This window comes from Myxocyprinus asiaticus, chromosome 36 (assembly GCF_019703515.2).
Source record: "Myxocyprinus asiaticus isolate MX2 ecotype Aquarium Trade chromosome 36, UBuf_Myxa_2, whole genome shotgun sequence".
Lineage (NCBI taxonomy): Eukaryota > Metazoa > Chordata > Actinopteri > Cypriniformes > Catostomidae > Myxocyprinus > Myxocyprinus asiaticus.
In genome coordinates, this window is record NC_059379.1 from 2,932,537 (window position 1) to 2,955,000 (window position 22,464).

Here is a 22,464-nt window from a genome sequence, read left to right on the forward strand (position 1 = left end):
AGCAATGCTATACAACATATGCGGTACTACACTGAGAAGAAGAGGAGATGAGGATGAGGAGCCAATATACTGTACGGACGATTTTCATGCACGGCAATAAGTTATTGACTTTATCTCAGATTGTAATTTTTACAGTTCTCTGCAACAATCATGCCACCACTTTGTTGTTACCAACTAGTCCACACATAACTTTATTTGTTTACTTATTAATTTATATGTTCACCCAATATTGACTAACCATTTTCTGCATTTATTATTATTATTATGATTATCCTTGTTGTTTAAAAATAATAATAAAATAAAACGTATGTATACTGATATTAAATGAGCATAAAGTGTAGCTAAATTTAAATTGTATCAGGTGTAATTTCACGATTGTCCTGCAGGTGTCTGCATAAGTCTGTGTGCTTATGATGCTCTTAGCGCTGTACGATTACTCCAGAGCACTCTATGCACATTTTCAAGTACTGCTTAAGTGTTTTGGGAAACAGGCCGCAAAAGCAAAACTAAGATGAATCATTAAATGGATTCTATGATCTACTTAGGCTTATGATGCTTTTGGGAAACGAGGCATGGCCTCTGCTAAAAAGTCTCGGGTTCAATACAAGTTTAACCCAATTGACAGCACTGGCGGCATAATGTTAATTGCTACAACATTTTAATTTCAACTTGTCTCAAAAAACAATCACTGAGATTATAGACACTTCCAGTGGAAGTGAATGGGGGCCAATCCAAAAACATTAAACATACCGCATTAAAAAGTATAGCGACAAGACGTAAAGAATATGCATGTTAACATGATTTTAGTGTGAAAAAAATCACTTACTAACCTTTGCTGTGCAAAGTTATATCCAATTTTACAACTTCTTTACCATGACAATACACTTGAAACCCTAAAACGTCAATAAAAGCGACGATTTAAACAACTTTACAGCTCAAAAAATACACAAATTTTAACAGAACAATTATAGAAGCGCTTTAGTAAAACTACGAGCTGCACATTTCTGCCTTTAAACCCTCAAAAAATTGACCCCATTCACTTACATAAGTGCCTCATTGTAACCTAATTTTTATTTATTTATTTATTTATTGTGGTAATCAACATTATGCCACAAATGCTTAGGCTACAACTGATCTAAACTAAAAATATTTTTTAAGTTAATGTTGGTTATTGTTAGGCCAGTAAGTCGTTATTTCAGAAAGACGGACTGATGATCGGCTAAAATTTATTCAATATAAAATATTTTCTGTACTCTGTTCAGAATCAGAACTAGCGATATATATATATTCGCAAAAATAAAAAAACTTTTTTTTTTTTTTTTTTTTTTTTTTCTCAAGAATCGGTTCTTTTCAATACATTTGAAACGCTCGGAATTGGTTCGCGATTTACTCTGAATCGGTTCGCGGTTCACTTACTGTAAAACTGAATCATTTGGAGCGATTTCTCACACTGTCCTCCTGAGTGTCAACAATGCATTTTCCAACTGCAGCCTTTATGATTTAGTTAATATCTCTGAGACCTAAGCCTACGTTTCTTTTCCTAAATGAGAAAATATGCAGTTGTTACCGGAGATTTCTACCTGATGTAATTACGTTCGTCAGTGTAACCTAATGTAGTCAGGTTTATTCAGTCATAAATAATATTTTTACTCGAATAAAACCAGTTACCTCAGATGTTACCATATGGAGCACATTTTCTGCTCACACTTTCCTGAAAAAATAAAATAATAATAATGATAACAATATGCCTAATAATAATAATAATAATAATAGTAATAATAATAATAATAATAATAATAATATGCACACGCCATTGTTTAAGTCCTGAAGAGCTTATCTGTCAAACAAAACGTTTGGGGGGGGTGTGGCCAAAATTAAAATATAGGGTATATGATATAATAATAATAAATAAAAAAATAAAAAAATAAAAAACTGTGATGTTTTCCTATATGCACAAGACACTATAATGATGAAAATAAATAAATAAAATAAAATAAAAAAATAAAAAATGCCCAAACATCAGGAGGATATGGAGACGACAGAGCGCCACCTACAGCCAATCTCCTGCACCCTGACCCGAGCCAAACCAGCTCACAGCAGAGACACGCGCAGGAAATCAAAACAAGATGGTGTTTAAATCAAACCATAATCACGCCATCGACCTCAGCAATAAAGATAAACCACCATCAGGGCGAGAAATTAGAGCAGTGCTTTTCCACCATGGTCCTTATTTTGCATTATTTTTTTAGAGGCCACAGCTGCGAGCTTTTATTCTAAGTGATATTATGGGTTGTTTAGGGCTGAAGGTGACCATGTTAATGCAGTACAAATGCACATTTTACGCATCTTATTACCTCCGTGCTGTCATTACACCATCCTCTGTGGTTATATGCGTAGAGAATTGATATAATGCACTGCTAACATGGAAGAAAATATATCAAATCATGAATTGACCAAATGATTCTCATGCACTTCATATCGGCTTAAAAGTCATTTTTCGCAACAACAACAAAAGCAAATGATTTGCTCTCATTTACAGTAAACTCCCATTAACTTAGTCGCACTGAGCTCTTCCCACCCCTTTTGGAGTGACAGGCGGATGGAGCTTCATTTGAGCGAATCACAAAGTGCTGGAATCTACTGCCTTTGTCTGAGACACTCATCCACAGAGGAGAAAGAGGGTCTGCGCAAAGGAGGGGGGCTGGAGCTTTTACAAACCAACACAAACCACCCAAGTCCTTCAGTCCCGGGCCGTGTGTGCATTCAAACTCATCGCGTTGTTATTACTGAGGGGTGGAAAGGAAAGGTAGACGCAGGAAACCCGCAGTCTTCAATGGTTCTGCTCTCGGTCATCCATGCGCAATACCGAACCACAACAAGCCCAAGCACCTGCTAACCGAATCCACCGGGATATAAGAGATACTGCAACCGCATGGATGGCACACATACTGGAAAAGCACTACTGAAAAAGAAAAATCATGCATGCTGAAAACATTTAAACATTTATTGCTTTGAAAGCAGAATATAGGCTACTGTCATGCCTGACACCTGACAAATCCATTTGCACCGAGCGGACTGTTGCAACTTTTTGAAGTTTCCCTGTCCTCGACTGGATTCACGTTACTTCGATTCTTGCGGTTTTGATCTGTTAAAGAAAGACGAGACGGCGACTTCAGTTGATTATCTGTCTTTCCTCTGTTATCCGATGGATATTCACTGTAAGGCAGACCCTTTCTCCGCCATGCACCGTGAGTTACACAGGAGTTTCTCTGGAGAATGTTTTTGCCATTCGAACCAATTGAGATCACTGGAATAATTCATTAGGAGTTGTGCTCCGTTTAAAAAGCCGAAAATATATGTCCATGTTTTGCATTTAAGGAGAAATATAACAGCATGAAAATAGAAAAAAAAACTCAGTTAATAAAAAGGGTTAATTTCCTTGCCTGTGGTGAGGAAATTGAAAAATTTGGCTCCATAAAAACATGAGATGCAATTATTACCCTATTTATAATAATAATAATAATAATAATAATAATTGTTATTATTATTAAAAGAAACAATTGAGTCCAAGAAATATCAAAAGATCAAAATAATTGTCAAGATATTGAGATAATGAGGAATTTTACCCCGCAAATATTCACAATGATTTAAAACTGTTTAATCACTACTGACTGCATTTGGAATTATTTGTAATCAACATATGATACAATTACTTTAAAAACAATTGCATAATATTCCTGCAGCGATGCAGGCAATTGCATTAAAATAGAATGTTTTACATGAACAACTAATTGAGATTAACAGCATGTAATATGATCAAAAAAACAGTTTAATTATTTATACCCATGGAATGAAAACAATAAATGCTCGTGTAATTTAATCGTATTGTTCCAGCAGGATTATGCGATCATGGGGAAGATCATTGTCATCAGAAAATAAATACGGATATTTAGAATATCGAAAACTCCCACTTCCAAAAGTTATAGTCAAATCCTGTATTTCAACCTTGAAAAAAAAAAAAAAAAAAAAAAAGAAAGAAAAAAAATCCCTCTTTATAATAATCCTGGGCGCGTAGATTAAACGAATCCGACATATAACCAATCACATGGCTTGCCACAACAAATGTTTAATGAAACTGTTTTCATTTGTAATTGTGTTGAACAATTTTCTCTTCCCAAATAACTGTTTAGAGATCATAATATAGTGACCCACAAATGAGCCTCGTTATAATGTCCCATAATAGACCAAATTTGTAGCCTGTATTAAAATGATTAAAATTAGACTTAAAATGCAAAGGAAAAGAGAAGGTTTATGCATGATTTAACTGTGCTATTGGCTGCGTGTACGCAGATAATGCAGGAAAAAATAGCATTGCATGTGCATCCGTTTGCATTTATTTCTTAATTAATTCATTATTGCATGCAAAGTGCTCTTTATTGCAATTAACCTTCTTATAACTTGTTGGCCATATAGAAACAGCGCTTTTTTTGTTGCGGATGAAAAGGCGCAGCCTGTATGTAATGTTATGTTTTTGTCGTTTGTTGCTGTTGTCTCCGGTATAGGACACGGGGGAGTGAACCAGCTGGGCGGGATGTTCGTGAACGGAAGGCCTTTACCTGACGTCGTGCGCCAGAGAATCGTGGAGCTCGCGCATCAAGGGGTCAGGCCCTGTGACATCTCGAGACAGCTGAGGGTCAGTCACGGCTGCGTCAGCAAGATTCTGGGCAGGTGAGACCCTAACACGATGAATGCGACTTAAACATGATATTTAGTTTACTCGTTGTCAAAGACGACCTAGAACACTCTGATATAGGTCAAACATATATGTTGCAATTGTTACAGTGATGCAATATTCAACATAGGGTAAATAAATAAATAATAATACATAAAAATGCCATATTTTGGCTCTAACAGCACTAATGTGTTTGAGCAAACGCAGCATACCCATATAAATCTGATACATGACAATATATGCAAAACACGTATGAAGTATATGTTCATATATGGTTTTCACTGGCATAGAAAAGGTCACATATGGCTACTTGGTCATGCTAAGTATATTATAAAAATTGCCGATTTATATGTAACATATTTTCCTAAATACTAATGGGATTTGAACATGCACATTTCAAATAAACTATATGAACTATAATTTTATATATACAGTATATATAGCCATATGTCAGATTTCTGTATGGGGATTATTATAAAAGTAATAATCAATTACTCTGAGTAGCATATTAAAGTCATTATAATGCTTATGATACAGAAAACGACAAAATGATTGGCTTGCCATATTTTTCAATTCAAAAATGATTTTGTTTTAATAAATGCAATTAGTTGTGAATTCTGATATGCTAGTTCAACAGAAAGGTCGTAAATGTAGAAACGTTAATGAGTTTGATCAGTCTTTGCTTGGTCATTAGGACTGATTAAGTAGATTCAATAATATATTCAATAATAAACCTTTAGCCTAAATAGATTTGTTTGCTCACCTTAAAACTGATTTATTAAGTAGCCTGTCTGAGTGTAGTTTAGTCACCAGCAGCTATGTCAGAAATACCCTACGTAAAATTCGGCTTTAAATCACCGACAATTATTATTATTAATTTATTTTATTTTTTTAATCTGAGAACAGGCCTGATAACTGCTTAACTAACAGATGGGGATGTCCTTCTGCGTAAATTAGTATTCTAATCATATGATAATTTCTTTATAGCTCTGCTATGCAAAGTTCAGTGGCTTACAACATTTTCATGAATTTGTCACCATGCATCTGTTGTTTGTTGTCGTGTTCATTATAGTTTTGGTCCGGTTATGAATATCAGATTTACTCTTGTTACCAGATATTATGAGACGGGCAGTATAAAGCCTGGAGTGATCGGCGGATCCAAGCCCAAAGTGGCCACGCCGAAGGTGGTGGATAAAATAGCGGACTATAAGCGACAGAATCCCACCATGTTCGCCTGGGAAATCCGGGACCGGCTGCTGGCGGAGGGAATCTGCGATAACGACACCGTCCCCAGCGTCTCCTCCATAAACAGGTTTGAAGAACCGGGACCATCATACTAGCCTAACAATACCGAGATGTCTGAGCTGTGAAACGAAATGTCTTTGTGAAGAAAAAGTCTAAATGAAATGAATGGATTCTAAACAAATAATAATATTCAGAAATACAAGCAAAGATTAATGGAGGTGATTTCTTCAAAAAAATAAAAATAAATAAATAATAATAAAAAAAATTGCTTGGATACATTTTAAAATAATATTAATTATATATAGACTAATAATATAATTAAAAATAATTAATAGGCTATTATTAGTTGAAATAATTTTAAATAAATTATTGACAATTAATTTTAATTACATTATCATCATAAAATAATCAGCATTTTATCAACATTCACTAGCAAATAATAAATTATATATATATATAATTTTTTTTTTCTTTCTTTCTTTAATATTAGGCATTGTGGCAGTATAAAAGTTCGTTTTCTTTAGCTTTGCCGGTGGTCTTATGGCTGTAATTCATCCCTCTGCTTTAAACTAGCGCAACAATGACAGACACAACCTCGAAAATCTCATCTGACGGAGTGAAAACCGATCAATGAACGGTGATCAGACACCGGAGAGAGGCCCACCGCCGCTCAATTACACTTTATACTCTTCTATATCTGTTCATTCTATTTTCCAAGATAATATAAAATAAGAGTGTTATTATCTAGAAGTAAAAAATAAAAAAATTAAAAAATAAAATAAATAAATAAATCCAAGCAACCTATAGCTATGGATCGACTTTTCATAATTTGCTAAATATTTTTCCAGCTAATAAATTATATATATATATATATATATATATATATATATATATATATATATATATATATATATATATATATATATATATATTGCTGTTGCTAATTTGTGCTCTTATAATAAATTGATTATAGTTCTGTGTGGGGAAAAAAATCTTAACTGCACTAAGTGAAAATGTTTTTCCTTTTTTTCACAAGTCAGTTTTAGAACCGATTTTCCAAGTTCAATAATGTACAATATGGGAAATAGTATAGGCCTATGCATAATCTATAATCCAATATGATCCTATTTACATACTTATAATTGGGTAAAATGATGGTTTAGGATGGTGTGTCAGACCTGTGTGGCAAATCAAAATGGTAAAAAGAAGCAGTGAGGCGCTGAACTTTGGTTAAGATTCACTCTTCCATAAAACCAGACTGTGCATTACATTTTAATGAGTCGATGCCAATGAATAGAGCGCCCCACACAAGAGAAGAGAAGCCCAGAAAAAAAAAATAATTTCATGCCTCGTGGTCGCCTAAAAAGGGCAATTTGAGCGTCTTTTGGCATGAACTTGTGAGATAAATTCGAAATGTGTGTTAAAGTAATTACTGAAGCCCCTTACACGTCTTTAAAATCTAATTGAATTCAGTCTGGCTATTCTGAAACAGGAAACTGTGTCTTTGTTTATGAGGAGAATTATGAATGCGGTGAGATGTGACTCTTTTAAGACTGTATTTGGAATTGGTGAACTTTGATGATACGCCAAGTTTATTCCAAATGTATTTAACATTTTGAAGCTCTGTTTGGATACTAAGGAGAGAGAAAGACAGACAGACGAGAGAGAGAGAGAGAGAGAGAGAGAGAGAGAGAGAGGTGGTCTTTAGTCATCTGATAAGGCAATAAATAAGTAACTTTTTATTTAGAATAATATATACTGCAAAATTAAGACCATTTCCATTTATTATATTCAGGGAAGTAGATTCCGGTGGTGGAGGTGGTGGGGGTGGAGGTAACCCCCATAATAATCAAAACAAGCAAGTACAACCCCCCCCCCCCCCCCCAATATTTATACCATGATCAATGGAAACATGTAGATGCTTTATGCAGCAACCCCCCAATTTTCAAGCCAAATCTACGCCCTTGATTATATTACAATTTATGAATTCTTACAAAAGTCACTCAAAGGATTATTCCGGATTCATTACAAGTTTAGCTCAATCGACAGCATTTGTGGCTTAATATTGATTACGACGAAAATTTGTTTTGATTCTTCCCTCCTTTTCTTTAAAAAAAGCAAAAATCTGGGTTACAGTGAGGCATTTACATGGAAGTCAATAGGGCCAATCAGTAAACGTTAAAATACTCACTGTTTCAAAAGTATAGCCACAAGACGTAAACAGTATGCATGCTAACATGATTTTTAGTGTGAGAAAATCACTAACTAACCTTTTCTGTGTAAAGTTATATACAATTTGACAACTTCGTTGCCATGGCAACATAACACCGTGACCATAAAAGCAACGATTTAAAAACTTTACAGCTTAAATAATGCACGAGTTTCAATGGTATCATTAATTTAAGAGCTTCCATAAAATTATAAGCTTCATATTTCTGCCTTTAAACCCTCCAAAATTTGGCCCCCATTCACTTTCATTGTAAGTGCCTCACTGTCACCTCGATTTTTTGCTGTTTTACAGAGAAGGAGGGATGAGTCAAAATTATTATTTGGAATATAGAATATTCCTTCAAGATTTGCAAGTTCTAAATCCAGAGTTGATTAATTAGCCAAGTTGTGGTGTTCAGGAAGAGAATCAGTTGCACCCACAAACTTTTTATTCATTGCCTTAGTGCTTAATTCAACACTGCAACATGGTGCATGAAAGGAAAGAGCATTAGTTTGTGTTTTGGTGACTGTGTGTGTTTGTGTAAGCTGAAACTGGCCTTGTTGACAGCGAGAGTTCAGGCTCGAAACACTTTTCTTGAACATACTTTATTAAGCATTACAGAGTTCCAGTTGTAGTAAAGTGTCGCCACAACATACAAGTGACAGCACTGCAACCTCAAGACTTATAAAAACCTCCTCACCGGCGCTCGATAGTATTCATTCACATGTAGAGCTATTTTAATATTTCTTCAGAGGATTTTCAGACACAGTCCAGACATTAATTCACTCTTCCAAATGACTTATTCAATAACAAAAGCATGGATTGTGGATAAAGTGTGCAGATTTATTCTCCCCAGGCCATGCGAGGGGGTCAAATAGTTCGTTTTAAAAAAAAGAAATTAAATATCTCATTGATATGTTGTCACGGCTTGTTCTCTCTGTCTCTCATTCTCCATTTCAATGCCCTGAGGACAGATCCCTAAAGCTGATATTTCTGCAGATATCAATATTACCAGCACATTCATTTTAATGTAGAATTTGTGTTGGCAATGTACTGTATGTTCTAAATATTTTTACAATCAATAATCTTCATGGGGCATGAAATGAAAAATATGTTGCAGAAAAGGCATGATTTTTGCATGCAGCATTAAAGTACTGCAATGTATTCTGTCTCTATATGGCGTTTGTTTGCAAATGTCTGCTGAAATACAATGCCATTGGTGATGAATAGATCTAAAGTTTACAAATGGGCATGACAGTGGGCCCTTTTCCCAAAGTGCCATTCAGATTAACAGAATCAAATGCAGGCGTAAGCTTGTACACCGCACTGAGCAACTATTGCTTTCCTGTCACATGTAATTTATAGCTTTCCATTTGCATCCCAGTACCCATGTGGCTAATTCAAAACTTTTTATCCCAGAGTCTAGATCAATAGAACCTCATCCACACTAGAACTGAGCCTGAGGCTCTCCTCAGGACCAACACATGAAGTAAGAAGATTATCAAGGTGAATTGTTGTGATTTCATGCTTTGTTTGCAAAATCACTCAAGGAAAAGGAGCTCAGAGGGCTTTTTACTATATCTCTAATTAAAGGTACAGGCGGTCTGCTTCTCGCTCGGCTTAAACGGGATCTGAGCGTCTGCAGTAATCTGTTCTGCTCACAGATAGCTGAGATATATAAAGTAAATGTGAGATTATCACAGAGAGAAAGACATTGCATTAGCTCAGGAGTTCCATGCGAGTAAGTCTTCTGTCTTTATGCTATAGGATCATTCGGACGAAGGTTCAGCAACCATTTCACCCCTCTCCAGATGGGACGTCCCTATCCACCCCAGGACACACTATAAGTAAGATCACATAATTAACTCTGTGGATCATATTTGAACCTTTCTGGACAAGACTAAAGCTTTCAGATCACAACTGAGTATTACCTTCAACTGGAGATATTAATAAAAAAATAATAAAAAAAGAGAAAAAAACAAAAAACAAAACACAAGCATATGTCCTCTTACTCTTTTCTTTCTCCACAGTTCCCAGTACAGCATCTCCTCCTGTCTCGAGTTCTTCCAACGACCCCGTGGGCTCCTACTCTATAAACGGCATTCTGGGAATCCCTCGCTCAAATGGAGAAAAGCGCAAAAGAGATGCTGGTAAGTCTGCGGTTCCTCTTACCTTCACACAATTGGAGCGATGTTGAATATGTATCGAGATCTGTCTCCATCAGACTTTCATTTTATTAATAATAATATATAGTTGGCTTTTGCTGAGATTAGACTGATAAATTAAGGTGCAATCATTTTTTGTTTGCATTTAATTTATTGTTAAATGTGTTATTATTAATGCATTTAAGAATTATTAATCATAAGTGAGCACTGTTGTTGCACAATCACGTAATATTCTTGAGTTGTAATTTTGAGTTATGCATTCACATATAGTTTCCAGTTTAAATCTACTTTGTTTATATTTGGCATATATTCCGAGCAGATTACCCTTGAATGTCTAATGACTGGATGCAGTATGTATCAAGTATGTGACTGAGAAGGTGGCAGAGAGGGTTTTGATGTGGTGATGTGACCCCCACGGGAGCCTCCTTTTATTAATCTGCACTGCCGTGATTAAGAGAGCTTCAGTAATTACATGTCAAGATGATGTACCCAACTAACAACCTCAGTCAAACAAGAGCGACAGTCTTAAGAGGACATTAAGCTCAAGGACCTCGCTCTCTTTCTCGCCCTATGATTTTTGCTTTGACTATCAGCCTTAAGTCTGGTCCACATTGCAGCATATTTTGGCCAAGAACCATTGCAGAATTCTGGCCAGCCTGCACTCTTTTTCTATGCAAACATGCACCTAGAGTGATGTCTTTAACTGTTGCGCCGCATTCAGCTGTTTAGCAGCGACTCACGCAAGATGTCATTTCAGGTTGAAAAGAAATCCAACTTTTAAAAGCCTATTTCGAGACACCTGCTTTCTGTTAAATGTGTTGCGCTGCATCTAACTTTTTTAGTGCAAGAACAAGGGATGTCCTGATACAGATACTGGTATACCGTGCTCATGTACTTGTACTCGTACTCGTACTCGTAAAAAGCTCAGATACCAAAAACCTAACCTGTTGTCCGAATGTCATTCCGTAAACATTCAGCAAACAAATTAAAATCACGTTATGTCCTAGTGTGATTATTAAACTGCAAAGGCTGTGATTTAATAAGATAAATATGTAGTTTGCATGTGCTGTGCACTTCAAATATGTGTGCTTGTGAATGCAGCCAGCGGTGTGCCGACGCCGCTTTTAAAACTCCTTGGATCATACACGGAAAACACTATCATGAGCATCGCACGCAGCGAGCAGAGCGCTAATTCACTTTGTAGCGCAAGACACATAGAGACTATATATTTACTTAATTAAATAGCAGCCGTTTGCGGTTATTAATCACACTGGGTCACGCTGCGACCTGCTTTTCCGGAAGCGAAAAGCTACCGTTAAAAACACGCAGAAACGGAAAGGGATTCAAAATAAAATCTTCCACCAAAATAAAAGCTCAGAAGTATATCACTACTGTATAGTTACAGTATATTATATTCACTGTAATACTATTAATAATAATAAAAAAGAACAAATCAGTAGTAATTGTATTTTATTTAAGTAATATCTCACATCTGTGATGCTATGTTTGCAGTACTTTATTTGACAAAAATAACTCCAATGTTTTAAATTGGACTGTGCTGTGTGGTTCTGTATCCACAATATTCCTGTGTCCCATGACACTCTGCGGGCGATGTAGGCGGAACTTCCGGCTAAGCCCGTTATGTTATGTACTAACGCAGCATTAAAAATGACAGAAACTTGAGAACAAATGATCACAGTATTATAGTGAGCTGATATTGTTCTTCCTCACCTATTTGATAATGATTATGGGTTTGAGGATGATGAACAAATATCGCAAATAGAAGCATTTGAGTTATTTTGTTGAGTCTTTATCGATCGATGGAAGAACCTGAGCAGACTAACCTGAAAAGCTATGTAGCCTATTAGCGCCTTCACAGCTGTTAAGTTGGACATGCTTTGAGAACTGTAAATAATTATGTTTATTTTAAAGCATATATTGAGTCTAGTCAGAACCTGAAGAGTTTGTTGTACCGAGATTATGTACTTACTGCAGATACAGGGGAGGTCTAAACAGCAGGATGCTCGTGTATTACAGGACTCAGGCGATGATACTGTCATGCTGCTGTTTTTCGGATAAAATACAATTATTTTGCGGGAGAGGAATGTGTAGTAAACTCAACCTAGCTTTATAATTGTTAGTTTACAGACATAATCTCCGTATCTAAATGCTATAACCTACATGAAATGTTTTAGTGTTGACTGAACAACTGATCCTGTTGATAGATTTGAATTTAATGTTCTTGTGTAGGAAATAACGACGTCTTAGCAGACACACAATAAACTGTACTGTACAAAAAGAACTACATGCTATACAAATAAACATATTTATATGGACATAGATTATACACATTGTACACAAAAGTTCAATGTTCTCTGTAAAGCAACTATAAAACAGAATGTATTATTAAAAGCACTGTACAAATAAACTGAAGTAATGTCCACACTGTTTTCCAAATCACCTTTTCCCCTTAAGGGAAGACATGCACATTCTGCAAAGACACTCAAAAGAAAGTGAATTGCAGGCAAGAAAAATGCAGGAAAGGGGTAGATGATCATTTAATTAATTTCAAACGTAATAAAACATCTCACTACTGTACATTTATCGTCTAATAATTATGGTCTTCCACTGTAGCATTTATCCATTTAGCATCACAGCATGAAAACAGTTGAAAACATTGTCACTACTGACAGACAGTTCAGGAAAAACACTGTTCCTTTTTATACTCAGTAATGATGCCATTTCAAAACATGTGAAGCATGCACAAAAAAAGATGCTAAATAGAAATGAACAAATTCTCAAAATGTCTAATGAGCTTTCAGCACATGTACACACACCTGTTAGCACAATAATGCTATCGTTTATGTAATTCATTGCACTCTGTTTCTGGACATCTGTCGTAGCCTGACTGTAACAGTGGATGATATAAGTAATCCCCGCTCTTGACTTCTTGCCAGTAAAGTGAAAAGAGCACACAAACAAATTATTCCAAGCTTTTCCAAACAGATGTCCCTAATTCAATCCTTCTGTAGGCAGCCGATGGAAGAAGCAGCATCTGGGACTGGAGCGCTGTGATATGCGAGTGGTTTCTGATCATAACACTGCTGTTTTAGACAAAACTTTATTTTCGCTTAACTGCACACATTGTCCGGGAAATTTGTGAGACATTTTACAACATTTAAAAAGTAAGAATCGAACCGTATGACACGTAAGCAAGCAGTGACCGGCTACACACAATGCCAACCAATCGCACTTCCACTAGCCAACCGGAAATTCCACCCACATTGCGAAATACAGTGGACTCGCTGAGATCATTGTGGACAAAAGCACTTAATTTCACTGGTGTGCACAGAACTGGGGCAGCAGGGGTGCAAGCCCCTTTAGTTCACAAATCTAAAGGTGCCCTTTTGGTCGTCCAGAAAAAGGAGAAAAAAAAATTAATAATTAAATTAGTTAAATAAAACTAAATTAAAATGTCGTCATAATCTCACAATAACAGTAATAATGTGTTATTATGTGATTTCTTTGTAAATTGCGGGCGTATTAAAGAAAATTTAATGGAGGTGCCTTTAAGAGCGCGCGCTACTGCAGATCGGGGCTGGATTTCAATCACAAGGGATCCTCCCTATGCCCTATACTCACTCCGAAGCACAGAGCCTTTGAAGTGTGTACTCTGATGGAAACATGGCATTACTGTATGAATGTACACTTCGCTAACAGTCTTGTTGTAGGGCCCTCCAAGAAAAGATTCATTTTCTCACTTTCGTTTTGAACGAGCTTTCGAGTGGCATCCCCTCCCGCAGGAGTGCCCTTCAAGGAAGCAAAAAATGCAGTTTTGAATTCGCCCTGGAACATCAAAGTACCGTTACCTCAGACGAGTAATAGATCAGATAAAAAGTCCACTCCATGTATTGTGTTGTAAGTTCATCAAAAGAATAATACTCGACTGCTACTGCATTTCCGACATCGTGCATCTGCAGTTTAGACAGATGTATTAATAATATTGAGAGCGGTCGCTTTCAGTGATATAAATTAAATTCGTCTTTTATAGAATATGGACATAAACTGAAGGAGCTGTCAGGTTCAGCCAAAGCCAGTTTGGTTTTGCTGAAACTAATAAGCCATTAGACAAATCACTTTCAGAAAAATACCACTGTGCTACCACAGTACCGCATCTCCCTATACGCATATTACGCAGTCTGCGTAGGGCACCAACTCCCTAGGGGGGCACCATCATACCCTGGGGGGCACCAGAAACTTCACCAGCTGCCCTTACTCGCATGTTATACGTTATTCAGGGACCCTGTAGCATTTACGGAACACAGTCAATCGCCTCACGCTCGCAATTTCTCGTCATGCCTTCGCACTGTGCACCACGTTACCAGGGTAATGCCATGGTACTGAATGATCATGTTCATATTTCATGATACTGTCATGATACTCCAAGGAACTTGAATAAATACCATGGTTTATAGTAAATAAATAGATGTTATTGTATTTTGAACAGGAGTGAATGACAATGAAAATGCAGTTACAGATCCCAGTACTTATGGGTTTTTTTTACTTGTTGAAATTCCAGTTTTTATACCAAGTGCACAGGCTTGCACTTTTGTCTTTTTGTCTGATTTTCAAATACTTTTTTGCTTCAAATTAAAGTTTATAAGGATGTGATTCACCTTGGAGCTGGTTGGTTTTGGTTTATGGCATAGACCTCTTTTAAGAAGGATTTTATGAAATCCCTATGGTGAAATATACTTTGGCTAAACAACAGCAAGTCCAGAATGGAGTACCCATGAGCAAAGATAGAAGCTTGTAGGTCACTTCCGGTGCTGCATGCACCAGTCAAGCAACTGTCATTGGGATGAATGGGAACTCTAATGGATTTAGAACTCCAGGTAGTACAGACCTCCCTGGTTTTGGCACAGATCGGATGATGTCATGTTCTTGTATATAAGGGGTTACTGGTTTTTGGATCAGTTAGCTGCTAAATCCACAAACATGAGAAGCATTCTGCATTCAGCAGCTGCATGATCTACAGTTCGTGGAAATGGTTGTTTTCATGATTAGAGCATGTTACACTTGCAGTCATTTGTGTTGCACTGGGATTCATCTGTTTTCTTGCTGTCAGACACTGCAAGGGCACAGAAGTGACATCAGCAGTGGCAGAAATTATAGCAGACTTCATATCGGGGTGTGTGCGTGTAACTGTTTTGTCTCTAATGATCCTCTTGATGGGTGGCCATTTTCTTGATTGAAAGGGATAGTTCACGCCAACATGAACATTCTGGCATCATTTGCTCACCCTCATGTCGTGCCAAACCTATATGACTATCTTGCTTCCGAGGAACACAAAAGGAGATGTTTTGCACACACACACACACACAAACAGCTTTTTGGACTGCAGACACCTGGGGCCGGTTACACCAGCTATACGTAAGTTACAACTTATCCTAGTTGTTGCGTAAATGGGCACTAAGTCACAGTTCATGCACTACTAAATATGTGAGCGTTGCACCATTAAACTTAGGTAGAACGTAACCCTACGTAGCAATTAAATATTTACGGCAGCCTCCGACCATGAGTAACAGTTGGGATAAAAAAGCAGACTGATACTACGCATCATTTTACGGAGAGCTTACGACCTACTAGTTAAGTCTTGCCTTAAGAACAGGTGGTGCAACCAAATTAAGCACTGACTTAGTTACAAACTAACTATTAGTTACTAAGCCCTTAGTGTGAACTTTACATCCCAACTTGCGTGAGACCTTACGCACAGCTGGTGCAACCCTACCCTGAAGTCTAGAATAGGTGTACTTTATCTTTGCCGGGTGTACCTTTGGCCACACACACATGCTTGTCAGCTGAAGATGCTTTAAAACAATGTCTTCCCTGCAGCAAAAATAGTAAAAATAGATGTAAAATCCCACGATATCCCAGATCATAATGATGCAAGTTTAAAATCTCATGCAATACTCTCACATGACTTAAAGCAGATGTGTGTAATATTTTCGAAATATGGTATACTATATATACACAACTAAAAGTAAACCATTCGTAGGTTGATTTCCCCGAAAAGTGTAAACAACATGGCTCTGTGGTGCTATGAAAACTTTTGTCTGTTTTTGTGAGCATCCCAGCCAGCCTGTCTCAGCAACATTCAATGGCAGGACTTTCTGTTTTGTTTGACCAATGGCAGAAGGTGGGAATATTTGAGAAAGCTGTTTGAAAACAATCAAATGTATATTTATATTATATTTGCAATTCCAATTGGCACAAAAATTACATACTTCAGCTGTTAAAATGCTGTTTTGTGCGGGTAACCTAAAAAAATATGCTTTATGCAGCAACATCGAAATTAAACTAATAAAAAAAAAAAAAAAAAAAAAAACTCGGAAGACCACTGAAGATCCAGCCAAAAATGCAGGTTTACACATGAGATGGAAATGTCATAGAAGCAACACAAATTGACGTGGTTGCTTCAGAATATGTGCTTTTCATTTCGCATTTTGTTTTTGGACACTGTCGGTTAGGTTTAGGTGTTGGTTTAGGGTCAGGATGTCTGTTCTGTTCACCTCTCACCTCAAAGTGTTCTTTAAGAACACTATCGGTCAGGCCTGGGTAGCTCAGTGGTAAAAGACGCTGGCTACCACCCCTGGAGTTCGCTAGTCGAATCCCAGGGCGTGCTGAGTGACTCCAGCCAGGTCTCCTAAGCAACCAAATTGGCCCGGTTGCTAGGGAGGGTAGAGTCACATGGGGTAACCTCCTCGTGGTCGCTATAATGTGGTTTGTTCTCGGTGGGGCGCGTGGTGAGTTGTGCGCGGAAGCCTCCACTCGCGCTATGTCTCCGTGGCAACGCGTTCAACAAGCCACGTGATAAGATGCGCGGGTTGATGGTCTCAGACGCGGAGGCAACTGGGATTCATCCTCCGCCTCTGAGGCGAATCACTACACGACCACGAGGACTTAAAAGCGCACTGGGAATTGGGCATTCCAAATTGGGTGAAAAAGGGGAAAAAAACACTATTGGTTAGGTTAGGGATGTACGTTTTACTCAATAAAACCTCCATCTAATTTTCACCTTAAAAACCTTGTCTGATTACGACACCATTTCACTCGCTTTTGGCGCCCCCCGCTGGACATTTCACTGGGAAACAAACATGAAATGCCAAACATGAAATGAAGCACAAAATTTCAATTTGCAATTATGCTGCCACAGTCACGTAATGTTCATGAGATCAGGCTGTATAATAAATATACTTAAGTATGAGCTAATTTTAGAAGTGAATTCCTCACATTTAGACAGTTAAGGATATTGCATTATGTGTAGCGTGTTTTTTAGGAAATGCCGTATTCACAACGCAAGTTAAGCATTCTGACTGTTGCGTAACTTAGTTCAAGTTCACCTGTTCATTGGCTTCATTATCTGTGCAAATATAAGCTGTAATATTACGTTTATGTTGTGGATATAGTGATTAATGTCACATATAAGATGTATTTGAATGAGGTTATTAACCTGTTAGTAAAGTTCATTGTACAGGTGTTCAGCGGGGAAATCCACAACATACTATTACTGGATCATTTCAATCAATTCTTTCTAGATTTTTTAATAAATAAATAAATAACAGTGTTAGTGCATTATTTTTTTTTTTTGTTTTTTTCACCCAATTTGGAATGGCCAATTCCCAGTGCGCTTTTAAGTCCTCGTGGTCGTGTAGTGATTCACCTCAATCCGGGTGGCGGAGGACGAATCCCAGTTGCCTCCGCGTCTGAGACCATCAACCCGCGCATCTTATCACGTGGCTTGTTGAGCGCTTTGCCACAGAGACACAACGCGTGTGGAGGCTTCACGCCATCCACCGTGGCATCTGTGCTCAACTCACCATGCGCCCCACCGAGAACAAACCACATTATAGTGACCACGAGGAGGTTACCCCATGTGACTACCCTCCCTAGCAACAGGGCCAATTTGATTGCTTAGAAGACCTAGCTGGAGTCACTCAGCACACCCTGGGATTCGAACTAGCGAACTCCAGGGGTGGTAGCCAGCGTCTTTTGCCACTGAGCTACCCAGGCCCCAGTGTTAGTGCATTGTTAATATCTTGGCCCGAAGCCGAATACCTTACTCGGAAGTTCACGAATAATGACTTCAAAACAAATAACGGATTCATCAAATAGTATAAAAAATATTTATATGACTGATTATCCAAGAGGCACAGGGATAAAGCGACATTTTAAATAAACATATCCAAAATTACAAATAATTTATGAATCTGTGCAGCCAATGTTTTTAAAGTGTAAACCTTATGACTGAAAATGCACATTGTGTGATTTCAAATTGGATTAAATTCCTGACCTGAAGTGATGATTTCACGTTGGAGCCCGTCTATCCATCTTTTAAAGTAGACCACATTTATGTCCACATCAGCGATTAAGAAAATTATCTGGTTAAGACTTTATTCTGAAAAAAAAAAAAAAAAAAAAAAGTTTAAATGGTCCATAGAGTATTTATCTATTAGGAATATTCCTACTCATGTAAAGCGAAGAAACTAAAACATTCTCCATCTTTTATTTTCTTCTTTCACTTTTTCTAGTGTCCTGACTTATTCTGAAAAAATCGTGTTTTGTCCCATATTTCCCCTCTCCTAAAATCTCTCTATCGCTTATGCGGCTTTCTCAGTCACGTGAGTATTCTTATCAAAGGTAGCCAAGGATACGGCTTGTAAATACAAGCCAATAAAATCACATGGTGTAATTTGAAGTACATGATTGGATTAAACTATCCAATCACAGTCCCCTATCAATGGACGTCCAGTTAGTGAACTGACTGAAGGGTCAGTTTGAAAGAGCACACAGATGAAATTGCGGCTGGAAAAATATCAAGGAAGTGTGCATGTACATTTAATGAGGATCTTCAAAAAGTCTCTAAATTAAAAAAGAAAAAGTAGTCACAGACAGAGCCTAGTAAAGTGAGGTGTGAGATTTGTGGAGCTCGCTATTCCATCACCCATGGAGGCCGCACCAACATCGTGCAGCATGTTCATACACAAATGTATGTGGATGCTGCTAAAAGTAAGTGTGCCACAACAAGTGTAAGAATCCCCGCTCTCAGTTTGATTGACGAAACCACACTCTTTGACGAAAAACATTGTCACTCGTCGCATCACTGAGTGGAACATGTCTGAGAGATGGACAGACGTTTTTCATGAGCTGGAGAGCAAGACCATCAACTTCAGTGTCTTAGCCAAGGTTGTGGAGTTTATTTTATGCCTGCCTGGGACATCTGCATCTGTGGAGCGTGTGTTCTCATTAATGAACGCAGCACGGACACCAGATAAATCTCGACTCAGTGTAACAGTCATGATGGCAATGCTTTTCGTACATCTTAATTTTGGACTGGACTGCTCTGCATTTTACGATAAACTCTTGAAAGACAAGCACACACTCAGAAAAATTGCTGGCGACAAAAAGTACAAGGTGACAACAGTTACAGATGCGGATGCACTCTCTACTTCGCATTAGATAAGTAAGGATACGTCAATTTAATTTTTGCTGGGAGGGGGCTGTCCCATTTTCCACAAGCAGCTTAAACCACCACTCAAACACAACGAGAAACAAGAAGGAAACACAACTGAGAAAGCCACGGTGAGATTAGCATAAGAACTCATTTTTTTGGCCCTGGTTGTGGCCACACGCCAAGAGAGGCCAACAGCTCACGGGATTTTAACAGTAAGTTTGGAGTCAGCAGCGGCCGCAGGACCCATTACAAGGCGAGCTGAGAGATAATGCGCTGTGACACACGTTAAGTACACGGCGGAGCTGTGAGAGCAGGCCGCGGGGACACAGGTGTCACACCAGCTATTAATCTGACAGCACTACTGTATTACTGCAAATTAAAAGTAGCACGATACAGAGTGAGCGAGAGAAAGAGAGCCCTGGTATCCACATGGACCCTAGCTGTCTGAGCTACGTAGCTGGAAGTGACATTTAAGAGAATTTGCATTTCCGTGGAGAAAAGCTATTACCACACAAATTAACATCTAACATCCACACTGAGCCCCCCCCCCCCCCCCCCCACCCCACCCCACAGCTGTCTCATAAGAGTAGACCATTAAAAAGATGAGAGCAGTTTCACACCAACTGACCCAAGACACAATGGGAAAGAGACCATTCTGGTGCTGTGTAGTTTTAGCTGAGGTTGTGGTTATGTGCTTTTTACCCTGACATTATACTGATTGGCTTGAGTTTATGCTGGGCATTGTACATTACATTTTTTGTAGTATCAATTCACCTTGCTGTGATTATTGACATGAACATCATGGCCAGTCTGCTGCATAGACATATGGCGTAAAGGCTGAACACTGGCGTATTGAGAATGTTATACAAACACCTAGAGTTCACATAATTGGTGTAGAGAATCATGTAAACAAGAAGAGCTGAATTATATGAGGGATTCAGGTTAATCAAGTTTAAACATGGAAGAAACCAAGTGGAACAGCAACAACACTACAGTATAAAAATGTATTTCAGTAAGTATCATGTTCATCAAGATACCAGAAATACAACCAACATAGCCTCATGACAACTTGTAATTATTTGTGTATGAGATGGTGAAATTGTAAGATATTGTACAGCTTTGCACGTACACAAAGGTACAACCTTTATTTCCATAGAGACCAACAAAGAAACAAACAGACTTTAAAACCGATAAAATACAGGCATCAAATTTGAGCTAGCCTCCTATGACTTTATGTAATAAAGGAAACGTCTATGAACAAATGTGGTTAATCATTAAGGATTTATTTCTGCAATACCAATGACTGATGGATGTCAATAACCTGTAATATGCTCCCCCGTCTTGTTCCTTTTGTGGTACACAAAAATTACTTTCCTAATAATATGGTTAGGTGTAGAGTTTGGGTAAAGGGTTAATCTTAGGAAAATCGTAATAACATTGTTCATGGGTTTATTTACTCAAAATGGGTTGGTTACAACAATTGGAATCTCCTTCAAACGATGTTATAAGAGGCTTCTAATACCTAGCTAGCACAGTTTTAATTTAGTAACAGTAACTGTAGGAAGTCAATCTATGGTATTTCCCACTATTCTGTTTTAATGTTGGTTTGACAAAGTGGGTATAGGGTTTTATTAAAATCCCTAACTCAAGACCAACAATTTCTTAATCTGAATGTAATTTACTCCAAGAGCTTTCAAGTTACATCCACCTACAGCCTGTTCTGAATCAAATTACTACTGTATGTTTTTGCTAGGAAATTATACTTGGGGTTTTTCCATAGCTGATGATGAAATATCACTAAAGTCTCTTAGAATTTAATTGCATTATTAGCTGCCTAGCAGCACTTTAGTGACTACGGCAGGGTAAAAATATAGATTTTCAGATGAATTTAAATCATTTGAGCAATCCCAATTCAATCCTGAACAATTCTTAAAACCCCCAAATTTGATATTTTACTTGTACTGTACAGTTTGCTTTAGTTTTGGTTGTGTTGATTACTATATATGTTAAATATAGCAGTTGTACTGCACAGACCCGTACCCTGTTGTAAATTTCTGAAATTAATATTTTAATAATGCACGAAAAATTAGATATTTATTTTTTTTAATAGTTTTTTCATTTGGTAATGTTAGAAGTTTCCCTGTATAATTTAGAGCATTAGCTGAGAGAGAATTTCTTGCATGTGGGCATTGCAGCTGAAATATACCCAAATGAATCAGAATCTAATCGAATTGCATCTAAAACAGAATCCAAGCGAATCAAGAGTTTATTTATCGGATTCAAATCAAATCGGGAAATCTGAGAAATCCAATACCATACTAGCACATACGCAGAATACTCTTGAAATTGCCAATCAATGCCCGTGCAACTACCCAGAATACCCTAAAAAACATCTTTTAACACCCTATAACTACATAAAACAAAACAGCAGCCACTTAGTTACTACTTCTGGTGAATTTGATATATCATCTTTGCATGCATTTTTTGGCTAATATTGCTTATGAGGGAGGAGGAAGAGTTAGTAAAGGTTCTCTTTGAAAATTGAAAAATCACAAGAAATGCAAAGCTGAAGGTGAAATTATGGAAAAATAAACTTTAC

At 37.5% G+C, this 22,464-nt stretch overlaps 1 protein-coding gene across 1 annotated transcript in view; it reads left to right on the top strand.

Moving 5' to 3' along the window:
- Positions 1-2,767: 2,767 nt before the first annotated feature.
- pax2b (paired box 2b) overlaps positions 2,768-22,464 on the top strand; it is a 48,438-nt gene continuing 28,741 nt past the window's right edge. The window contains exons 1-5 of the mRNA XM_051674911.1: positions 2,768-3,248; positions 4,563-4,728; positions 5,847-6,044; positions 9,954-10,033; positions 10,217-10,336. Coding sequence (XP_051530871.1) covers positions 3,206-3,248; positions 4,563-4,728; positions 5,847-6,044; positions 9,954-10,033; positions 10,217-10,336 — 607 coding nt within the window. The 5' untranslated portion in view covers positions 2,768-3,205. The remainder of the gene's footprint in view (positions 3,249-4,562; positions 4,729-5,846; positions 6,045-9,953; positions 10,034-10,216; positions 10,337-22,464) is intronic.